This window comes from Ailuropoda melanoleuca, chromosome 14, assembly GCF_002007445.2.
Source record: "Ailuropoda melanoleuca isolate Jingjing chromosome 14, ASM200744v2, whole genome shotgun sequence".
Taxonomy (NCBI): domain Eukaryota; kingdom Metazoa; phylum Chordata; class Mammalia; order Carnivora; family Ursidae; genus Ailuropoda; species Ailuropoda melanoleuca.
Window position 1 is genome coordinate 43494433 of NC_048231.1, and position 11938 is coordinate 43506370.

At 44.3% G+C, this 11938-nt stretch overlaps 1 protein-coding gene across 1 annotated transcript in view; it reads right to left on the reverse strand.

Moving 5' to 3' along the window:
* Positions 1 to 11785, reverse strand: part of CDC45 (cell division cycle 45) — a 34247-nt gene extending 22462 nt beyond the window's left edge. Inside the window, exons 1-6 of the mRNA XM_011226689.3 lie at positions 11283 to 11785; positions 11097 to 11156; positions 10218 to 10310; positions 8549 to 8686; positions 7348 to 7494; positions 1097 to 1152 (exon numbers count right to left, since the gene is read on the reverse strand). Coding sequence (XP_011224991.1) covers positions 1097 to 1152; positions 7348 to 7494; positions 8549 to 8686; positions 10218 to 10310; positions 11097 to 11156; positions 11283 to 11333 — 545 coding nt within the window. The 5' untranslated portion in view covers positions 11334 to 11785. The remainder of the gene's footprint in view (positions 1 to 1096; positions 1153 to 7347; positions 7495 to 8548; positions 8687 to 10217; positions 10311 to 11096; positions 11157 to 11282) is intronic.
* Between the last annotated feature and the right edge of the window lie 153 nt (positions 11786 to 11938).

Here is an 11938-nt window from a genome sequence, read left to right on the forward strand (position 1 = left end):
TAGATAGCACTGTGTGCACAAGGTTGCTCATCACAGCTCTACTTGTCGTGGCAAAATACGGGAAGGAACCTCCAGTTCAAAAAAGAAGGGGACTGGCCAAGTAAGCACAGCGCAGGTTATAAAAGCTGTTTGGAACTGTCAAAAATGGTTATATTAAGTGAAAAAAATGCAAAATTAAGTGCATATTAGGATCATATAAAATATGCACGAGTATGGATATCCCAGGAAGATCGATCCAAAGTCAGAATCTCTTCCGATCAGGGAATATGGGTTATATTCACTTTTCTTTCCTTAAACTTCCCAAAATGGTTTTTCATTGTCCTTCCATGAGGTGTGGCGAAGCATAACAATTTCAGCTGGAATAGCAGAGCCCTTCAAGGACTGGATCGAGCAAGGAGATCTCAGCTCAACTGCACTGCTGCACGGTCACCTAAAGCTACAATCACCTTTCCAGTTTTTTATTTTTGAGCATTTCACTTTTTTTTTTAAAGATTTTATTTATTCATCTGAGGAAGTGAGCAGGAGGGAAAGGGAGAGAGAATCTGAAGCGGACTCCGCACTGAGCACAGAGCCAGATGCAGGCCACACAGATCACAGATCACAACTTGAGCCGACACCAAGGGTTGGACGCTCAAACCGACTGAGCCACCCACGGGCCCCAGAGAACTTCACTTTTTAAATCTGCAATATGGAGAGGAATTATGAATAATTCAGTTTCCTTTTCACATACTTTCTTTCTATGAAAACCTTTACACAATTAGCTTGTATCTCATTTATAAAGAACTTACAAATAAAAGTACATCTGGAAAACTACAAAAATGAAAGACAAAGGGCTGTCACCCCTAACAGCACGTATTTGGGAGACCCCTGGGCCCAGTTCTGCCACTCGTGAGACCACAGGGTGATACAGAGGGGACCCAGAGCTCTTCTCCAATGCAGGGGCCGCATGCTCACTCCTGGAGCCACCAACGCAGAGTTTCTAAACTAAATGAATTGCCCTCAAATGGAAAAAAGAAAATTGTATCCAGGCCCCAGGGAACACACAGGTATCCCACAGGGACTGTGGCAGGGGGTACTGCTTGAAGCGCATACTCACCTCCGAGCCTCCCACTCTCTTCGCTGCCTCCTCTTCATGGTTTGTGCCACTATCTCCTGATGAGGGGACAAAGAGAACGAAGGGTTGAACAAAGAAGCCAGGAATTTATCCCTGTAGCCTGAGAAGGTTCTGATGAGGCAGAAGCCACTGGGCATGGACCCCCACCAAGGGAAAACATGGGTCATTCATTCCCATATCTTGAGCTCAGGCTGGTCCTGGAGGAAGGAGGAACTGAGGTGGGGAATGGCCAGGATGCCATTGCCCCCACCACTGTGTGATCCAGGATAAGCACATTGCCATTTCGTACTGGCTTTCCCACCAGATTAATAAGCACTAATGTTTCCTATATCCCTCCACGTGCCAGCCACTGTTCTAGTATTATAGGCACAATCCCTTTTGTTCTCACAGCAAAGGCACGAGGTAGTATGGCGGGTTTACAAATCTATGGTCCCAAGACTTCTGCTTCCGGAAAGATGGAAATTTTCCATCTAATTTTCCCTATATATCCACTAAATATATCTGGAAACCCTGTCAACATATATAAAGCAAACAAAATAAGACTCTGGAAGGTGGAGAGGAAGGCCAACCAGCTGGGGATCCTAGGACCTGAGGAGTGACATGCAAATGAGTTCCCTGGGTTTTGACTTTGGCTTATATATCCCAGACTTGAAGCTGAAGAAGTTGGCAACCAGGAAAAAACCAGCACAAAGGAAAAAATCCCCCAAAAAAGCCAAGGACCCAGAGGAGCAGCCTTGAAAGACAGAAAACTTTTAGACAATAATTGGTCTACTCTAGCCACCACCACCAAACACACTGTGGCCCTACCCCTATCCACCCAGCAAAGACCAAGTGGGACCCCATACTCCCACCCTGGTGAACACCTCCCACTGGTAACACCTCCACCTTTCACTTGAAACACCTTCCAACATGTTCACTGGGATGGTATTAGAAGAGCCCAGGTAGTAAGCCTGGATTTTCCTTGCCCAGTGGTAACAAAGAGCCACTCCTCTTACTGGCTAATGGAGGTCAAGTGCGGAACCTTGAACTTCTACCTCCACCTGGCTATAAAGGGACCATGCCAGAGTGATGTCAGAGAAAGCAGATAAAACGGAAGGCTTAAATAAGACCCAGAATCTCAATACATAATATAAAAATGTCCAGGTTTCATGTGAAAAGCACTCATCACAACAGTAACCAGGAAGATCTCAAAATGAACACAAAAAAAGGAAACCCATAAATGCCAACACCAAGAAGACAAAGATGTTAGAATAATCTGACAAATATTTTAAAGCAGTCACCATAAAAATGCTTCAATGGACAATTAGAAACAAAGTTGAAACACATGAAAAAAAATAGGAAGCTTTTGCAAATAAACAGAAAAATAGAGATGAACCAGAGAAATTTACAACTGCAAAGTACAATAACTGAAATAGAAACTCAGTAGATGGGCTCAAGAGCAGAATGGAAGAACAGAGAAAAGAACCAGCAGGTACAATGATAGAAATTATTCCGTCTGATCAAGAGACGGAAAACAAACTGGAAAAACAAACAACCTCAGTAACATGTGAGCCTACAACAAAAGACCTACCCTTCCTGACATTGGTGTCTTGGAAGGAGAGGAGAAAGAGGATTGGCTGAAAACACACTAGAAGAAATAATGGCTGAAAATGAAGAACCATGGCTCGAATTTGGCAAGACACATAAACCTACAGATTCAAGAAGCTGACTGAATCCCAATAGGTTAAACCCAAAGAAATCCACACCAAGATACATGTAATTAAACTTCTGACCATTAGAGTCATTTTTTTTTAAATCTCAAAAACAGCAAAAGAAAAATGACATCTTAACTATAGGATAAAACAATGTGAATAGCAGCAGGCTTCTCACTAGAAACCAGAGGCCAGAAGAAGGAGCAGAACGTTTTCAAGTGCTGATAGAAAAGAACTGTTTACCCAGAACCCCCCACACAGTGAAATATCTTCCAGGAACGAAGAGAAAAATAAAGAAATTCTCAGAAAAAGGAAAACTAAGAGAATTTACTGCCAGCAGATTTCCTCTAAAAAAAAAAAAAAAAAAGTTACAGGCGTTTCTATAAACAGAAGGAAAATGACAATAGAAAAAACCCTGAAACATCAGGATGGAAGAAAGAACATGCTGAGTAGAAACTGGGTAAATACAATAGGCTTCCCTTATCCTCTTGAGATTTATAATCATTTCCATTGTTGAAGCAAAATTTATCCCATTGTATGATGTGGATCTACATGAACATGGAGGCTATTTTTAAGAAACTTACATTACAAACAGAGGAGAGTAAGGGAAGTAAAGGAAGCTAAGGTTTCTACATTTATAGACTGTTTCCTCTAAATCTCTTTGAGTGTGCACCCTTATCAATAAAGATATTTCTGAGACTATATCTTGAATACAAGTGTATTTACAAATCATGCAGGTTTAATTACATTTGAAGTATTCTCAAAAGTGTTAACTTTTGGGCACCTGGGAAGCTCAGTCGTTTAAGCATCTGCCTTTGGCTCAGGTCATGATTTCAGGGTCCTGGGATCGAGTCCCACATCAGGCTCTCTGCTCAGTGGGGAGTCTGCTTCTCCCTCTCATTCTCCCTTTGTGCTCTCCCTCTCTCTCAAATAAATAAATTAAATATTTGGGAAAAAAAAGTGTTAACTTTTATTAATATCAGGTATGTAGGCCTAAACTTGGATGACAGCAAATGCAAAGTTAGAGAAGCAAGTAAAAGTACTCCATGAACAAGTGATAAATACTAGAAAACTGGACTGGCCTCCAAAGTCATTCAAAACAAAACAGAAAAAAAGAGACAAGGTCCTGGTCTAGGTTAAAAAACAATTAAAAGGGGGTGCCTGGGTGGCTCAATCATTAAGCGTCTGCCTTCGGCTCAGGGCGTGATCCCAGAGTCCTGGGATTGAACCCCGCATCAGGGTCCCTGCTCTGCTGGGAGCCTGCTTCTTCCTCTCCCACTCCCCCTGCTTGTGTTCCCTCTCTAGCTGGCTGTCTCTCTCTCTGTCAAATAAATGAATAAAATCTTCAAAAAAAAAAAAAAAGAATAAAAGCAAATGTGCCAACCCTGGTTGGATGACGCTTCAGACAAAAAAATCTATTTTGGGGACAATTAAAGAAATTGGAATATGGGTTGAATAGGTGACATTACTAATTTCTTATGTATGATAATGGTACTGTGTTGATAGAGGAGAATGTTCTTAGGAGATGCATATGGAAGAATTTGTCAGGGAGCATCATGGTGTCTGCAACTTATTCTCAAATGATCCAGAAAAAAAAAAAAAAGAAGCATATATAGAAAGAAGGCAAACTGGCAAAAGTGGAAAATGTGAAAAATTGCCGAATCCAGATGAAAGGTATTTGGGTATTCACTGTACTACCTTTTTAACTATTGCATACGTTAGAAAAATATCAAAATAAAAACTCTGGAAAACAGTATGGAGTTTCCTCAAAAAGTTAAAAATAGAGCTACCCTACGATCCAGCAATTGCGCTACTAGGTATTTATCCAAAGGATTCAAACACAGTGATTTGAAGGGGCACCTGCACCCCAATGTTTATTACAGCAATGTCCACAATAGCCAAAATACGCAAAGAACCCAGATGTCCATCAACAGATAAATGCATAAAGAAGATGTGATATATATGTGTGTGTATATATATATATAAATATATATATATACACACACACAATGGAATTATTACTCAACCACCAAAAAAAATGAAATTTTGCCATTTTGCAATGACGTGGATGGAACTAGACGGCATTATGCTAAGTTAAATGAGTCAAAGACAAATACCACACAATTTCACTCATATGTGGAATTTAAGAAATAGAACAGATGAACATAGGGGAAGGTAAGGAAAAATAAAATAAGATGAAAATAGAGAGGAAGACAAACCATAAGAGACACTGATCTCTAGGAAACAAACTGAGGGTCGTTGGAGGGAAGGTGGGTGGGGGGAGGGGGTAACTGGCTAATGGGCATTAAGGAGGGCACTTGAAGCAATGAGCACTGGGTGTTATATGCAGCTGATGAATCACTAAATTCTTTTTTTTTTTTTTTNTTAAAAGATTTTATTTATTTGATAGAGACAGAGACAGCCAGCGAGAGAGGGAACACAAGCAGGGGGAGTGAGAGAGGAAGAAGCAGGCTCATAGCGGAGGAGCCTGATGCGGGGCTCGATCCCACAACGCCGGGATCACGCCCTGAGCCGAAGGCAGACGCTTAACCGCTGTGCCACCCAGGCGCCCCAATGAATCACTAAATTCTATCCCTGAACTAATAATACAGTATACGTTAACCAAATTGAATTTAAATAAAGAATTAAAAAAACACTAAAATTATGAAACTTCTGAAAGAAAAAAAAAGCTGGTGTGAAATTATGTATATTGTAGGAGTACTACAGAAAGCATTCACAAACTCAGATTCCAAACAGATGCGCTAAGAACGTCAATGGAAGCTCTGACATGTTCTTACAGCTCATCAAGAACCATCGACATTCTCTTTACTGCCAAACACGCTGGTCAGTTCTCACTTACGTGTCTCCCCACAGAGCCCTAGCATCTGTGGATACTATGCACTGGACGCACAGAAGATCCTAGGGATCTCCCTGGCTCTTTCCTTCCTCATTCAGGTCAAGTGTCCACGGCCACCTTCATAAAAGCAGGCCATTCCCTGTCCAGCCCATTACCTTGCTAGTTTTCCTCATACGACACAGCTCTCCACCTGAAACCATCCTTGAACTGTGCTCATTTACACATTCCCTATGTCTCCCCCACTGGAAAGGAAGCTTTGTGGAAGGCAGGACTTTGGGTCACCCTGGGTCTCCCCCAGGGACCCTAGAGCCTAACCAATACCTGGCACATATTAGGTGCTGAAATGTACTTACTAGTCAGGATAGAGAATTCCAAGATACTAATCTGCAGAACATGAATGTTCCCAGGGAAAATCCTACCAGATACTGACATTTGGGGCCTGATGGAAAGCAGCTCATTAATAGATAAATGAATGCTATAACAAAAAAAGAGCTCTTAGACATCAAAGATTAAAAGATGAAGACCAGAAGTTGGCCAGAGAGTGGAACAGATAAAGAGTTGGACAAGAGGAAAGAGAATCTAAATATGTGCCTGAGGTCCCTGATCAGACCACCCAAAACTCTAGAGAAGGGACTGGTTAAAGGCGGGGAAGGCAAGGAGAAAACATTCCTACCTTTGCAGAACACGGTCCCCAGATGGACAGAATGTCCTGAATGTCCCCAAAATGGCTCAAAAGAGCTCTGCTAAAGCACCTTATTGGGAAATGTCAGGCCAAGGATGAAGGGAAGACCCCCAAACATTTCAGAGGCAAATTTCAGCATGCACACCAAAGATTGGGAGCCAAAGGGCATGAGCTTCCGCCACAACACTGAACACTAGAATAAAATACGGCCCTCCTGTTAGAAGAACAGCCATCTGCCATCTTTAATGTTCCATGTAGCAGAAGCCACCGCATTGGGTAGGCCACTTCCATTGGCCAGGCCCCAGATCATGTAAGCACCTCAGATCCAAGACTCACGAGGCTCAAACCACTCTTATCTTTGCACACAAAATGCTTCCCCTGGAGTACCCACCGGGGACTGACACTGGCTGAGAGCCAGACCCATCTTGTTCCTCCATGGTGACTACAAAAAGCAAGTCCTGAGAAAGTGGGGAAGGGAGGTGATGCTTATGCTATTTATTGTTTCTCTGTATGACTTTTTTTTTAAGATTTTATTTTTATTTATTTTAGAGAGAGAGAGAACAGGGGGAAGAGCAGAGTGGGAAGGAGAGGGAGAGAGAATCTTGAGCAGACTCTGCACTGAGTGTGGAGCCCGACTCAGGGCTTGACCTCACGACCCTGAGATCAAGACCTGAGCCAAAACCAAGAGTCGGATGCCTAACTGACTGAGCCACCCAGGTGCCTCTTTGTATCACTTTTTAAAGATGTATGCTCTCTGATCGAAGAGCTAAGCCATCCTAAGTTTCATCTCATCTGATGAAATTCTACTGTACGGACAAGGATGTCAAAGCTCAGAGAAGTTCAGTAACCTGCCTGAGGCCACACAGTCAGGGGATGGTAGAGCCCAGGGTCAACACCCATGCCTGCTGAACCCCAGCTAACTCTGCACCCCATAGGCTCCAGTCTGAGCTCTGACCTCTGGGAACCACAAGTCCCTCAAGACTGAGGGGAGGCCCAAACCCACCTCTTCCAACCGTGTGCGCTTCTCAGAAGGCTCTGACCCGTTGTCACTTTCACTTCCTGAATGCTCCTCATCCTCTTCTTCATCCCTGAAGATATCATCATAGGCAGGAACTTCAAGGTCATCATCTTGCTTAATGAGTAGTTTGATCTAAGATTAAAACAAAAAGCAATCAAGGTTCTCCTCTCTCATTGACAGAAAACTCTCCATCACATGTTTTTCTCTTGCAGGATCTTATTTCTCAATGAGCTGACTCGTTTAGTGTTCTGTACAAAGAGTCCCCAGTTTGAGAGAAGAATCTCAGACTTCTCAAGCATTTTCTTGTTTTCATTTCCACTCACTGAGGCACTGGAGTTGGACCACACGATATGCAAAAATTCCAAAAATTTAAAAACCATCCGCAGTCATTTAAGTCTGAGAAAAAAACCTCCCTCTTACGCCACACAACAAGNATTCCAAAAATTTAAAAACCATCCGCAGTCATTTAAGTCTGAGAAAAAAACCTCCCTCTTACGCCACACAACCTCCCTCTTACGCCACACAAACAAAATGAATATCCGGCAACTTGGACTCTGACGGAAGACATAAAGATGTGTGACACCTAAGTAAATACAACTGCTGTGTCTAAAAGCAGTTCCAAGCTGATTTCGCTTAGAGAGAGAACTTTGGGGCCAACAGTTTGGTAACACGGGTAGGGGGGTTAACTCAGAGAATGGTTAGGTGGCTGCCCTGTGCCAGGCTCCATGCTTGCTGCTGGGGTTCAAAGAGGAAGCACAGCATGGCCATTTTAGGCTAACGGTGTCCTTTTACACTATTGTCTTGCTGGTCCTCACACTACCCTTTGGATGGGCCGGGAAAGTGCTAGACCCACTTGTAGGGCTAATGCCTCTAGATCCTTTGATTCAATGATGCCAGCTGGGCCTGAGCTCTGAGGGCAGGCTCGTTGCAGTGTTCTGGTCCTTACCCTTCCCAAGTTAAGTGAATTCCAAAATGCATTCTGAGTGCCTCCAAGACTTGGGTGCCATGTTTCTCACCAGAGATAAGCAAGACCAGGTTCTTGCCCTCAGGCTGTTCCAACTCCTGTAGCGGAGGTGGACACATGCCTTGCTTAGAACATCAGGTGCGGTGTTGTCCATGGCATAAGAGGTACAGAGAGATGGACAGGAGAACTCCGGGAAGACATGAGCCCCAAAGGCCACGTTACCTGGGCATCGTTGTATGCATTCACGACGTTGACTGGCCTGTGGCTGTCACACACAAAAAATATAGCATCTTCATCAGGCTGAAGGATATCCAATAGGTCTACGTTAGCTCCACAGTTTATGAGGATAAAATAACGGAACTGGAAAAAAGAGAGAGATTGTGAAGTAAGTGCCTTGAGGAGGTCCTTCATTTCAGCATACTAGGCCCAAGTCCTGCTGAGGCACATCAAACTCTTGACACCAGGCAAGGCCCTGATGGTGTGAGGCTCTGAAAATGGCAAGCCCTGGCCTGTGTTAGTGCTTTAAAATATTTCCCATGCTCTTTCATTTCCATGATGACACCACGAGACAGGCCCCACGGCTTCACAGAGCAGCACGTGCAGGCTCAGCATGACTCAGTCTCATGCACAGGGCCAAGAAGCTGATGAGCAGCAGACCAAGACTTCAAATGTCTCTCAAAGCCTCTTCAGATCTCAGATCTCAGTCACCCTACTGGACTGTGTTGCCTCTCTGTAGTAACAGCATTATACAGGTTTAAATTTGTAGCATGTCTTGGGCAGCCCATACTTAACGGGCACAAAATATTAAATTAAGTCTTATTACATCCTATCACTACAGAGAATCCCTTCCTTATAAATACCAAGTTGGCACCAGTACACTCCTTCCGTGATGACAGGAGCTCCAGGCACAGATTTATCTCTGCTATACAGTCCTAAATGTCGCCACAGACCCCAAAGACCCTCTTCCCTACTTCAGCCCTACCCTGTGGGATCTAAAATGTCCCATCTCTCAGTATAGCCCCATACAGAGGTACTAGGAGTCCCGCCTCTGTTTACATTGCAAAGGGAGAAGATATGTTCCTGGATTAACATTTGGAAACTGGAATACTTTTTCTTGGACAGATAATGTAAAATAGCAGTGTAATCTAACATAATTTGAACAAGGCCATATCAAAAACTAACTACTAAGTTCCAAGCACCTTACAATGAAATATCTGCAACACAAATTCAAAGTTACAGAGTGTCCACATTCACTATCTTTTTTTTTTTTTTTTAAGATTTTATTTATTTATTTGACAGACAGAGACAGCCAGCGAAAGAGGGAACACAAGCAGGGGGAGTAGGAAAGGAAGAAGCAGGCTCCCAGCGGAGGAGCCTGATGCGGGGCTCGATCCCAGAACGCCGGGATCATGCCCTGAGCTGAAGGCAGACGCTTAACGACTGCGCCACCCAGGCACCCCAACATTCACTATCTTTTATTTGGTTGTCAATTTTGTTTCTACAACTTGAGGGTAAGTTACCCTGGATAGCTCATTTTTTCCTTCCACGTTGTCTAATATAGCTGATACTTAAATATACATGCAACCTATTGTGGACATAGAAGGAATGCTAAGTGTTAAGAAATTGCAACTGAGGGTGCCAGGGTGGCTAAGTCGGTTAAGCGTCTGCCTTCGGCTCGGGTCATGATCCCAGGGTCCTGGGATCGAGCCCCGCGCCAGGCTCCCTGCTCTGCGGGGAGCCTGCTTCTCCCTCTCCCACTACCCCTCTTTGTGTTCCCTCTCTCGCTGTGTGTGTCTCTCTCTCTGTCAAATAAATAAATAAAATCTTAAAAAAAAAAGAAATTGCAACTGAATAAAATAAGACTAATTATTCTAAAATACTCCTTTCGTACCTGTTCTTTATGCTCAAGAAATGCAGTTTCAAGTTCTTGCCACCCAGAAACTGGAACCAGGGTATATTGCACGTGATCACACTGGAACAGGGCCTGAGAGAGATTAATTTCAAACCTATCAAATTTAGGCCATCTACAATTTACTTTGAAATGAACTTAAAAAAAAAAAAACAAAACAAAACGATGGATTGAGAAACAAATGACATGTGATAAAGCAAGAATGGTAAAACATTAATGGGAAAAACTAGGTCACGGGGATATGACTGTTCACTATATCACTCTGTCAACTTTGCCTAATTTTTGAAAATTACCGAAGGAAAACATTGGCAGGGAGGCTCATCTTATTTCTGGGTCTTCTGAGAAGTAGTTTCTGACCCAAGGACCTGACCAAAGGTCATGTAAACATTGCATCGTATTCAAAACAGAACCAATGATCTTCCCTGATACACAAAGGAATCTGGATTTCAGGTATTGCTTATGACACCACTGTGCCCTCAGTTGTCACAGACTCCTCCGTCTGAAACCCCACACTTGTGTAGCCACTCCAGGTCTAAGGGTCTCTCCAATGCAACCATTTTTTGGCCCAGTTTATTGCAAATATTCTATCTAGTATTCTTGCCTTTTGCCGAATCATTCTCTAATTCACCTCCTGCCAGCAAGACGACCTCTCAGAGTGCCCCTCCCCAGCTTTCCTTTGCTCCAGCCACTAAGGTAGCCTGCGCTCTCAACATGGGGGCTGGGAAGAGGGGCGGTTCTCTACTGTGCTCCTCACCTCCAGCCCCGACTCCCAGCACACCCGGCACCCAACTCCTCCTGGGGCCTCGCCTGCATCCTCACCTTTCGCCCCGGCCCTTCCCTTCCAAAGTACGCAAGGCTCACCTGAAGGATCTTGCAAGCGCACAGAGCGTCCACGTCCGAGGCCACGAAGAGAAGAACCCTCTGTCGGGAGAAGAGCGGACCAGTTGAAGGCAGAGACCCGAACACGGGCCCCTGGTGCCCTCCCACGGCCGCTCCCTCTCATCCCTTCCCCCCGACAAGGCCATGAGGTGCAAGAAAAGGGGTCACCTGGCTCTGGACCACCTCGTAGAACTCCTTGCGGAAATCGGACACGAACATGGCCACGGCGGCCGGACACCGAGAGCTAGTGCAGAGACTCCAAGAGCAGCCGCGGCGGTCAAGACTCCCGCCAAATCAGGACTCTCCCGATTGGCCCAGGATCCAACCAATCGCTACTTAGTTCCCAGCCTTTCCCTCTTTCTGATTGGGTCACATTGGAGGCGGGCACTAGCATTCCGCCATTCAGGCTGGAAAAGTCAGGCCCGCTCCTAAACGAGCGTCATCCACCGGCAGGACGCAAGCACGGTTGCCCACTTCAGTCCTGACTCCCATTTACCCACAAGTCCAACGCTTGGTGGACATCTTTAGTTTGGGAAGAGAAGTCTATTGCCTCCCACTGGGAACTCCAGGGGGGAAAAAAATGCCATAAATTAAATTCACATATACATCGAACTAAGTCGTCAGTTTACGATTTCAAAAAGCTCTCGGCGCAGTTCTAAGGCGGATGTGCAGCTTAATTCCGCCAGCATCCTCGATGGCTGCCGCAAAAGGCGGAAGGTCTACATGCATTCTGGGTAGTGTAGTCGACAAAGAGAGTGGGCCTCACTAAATACGTCTAGAGGGGAGTACTAAAAAAATGTAATTTAAAATAATTATAAAAGTTA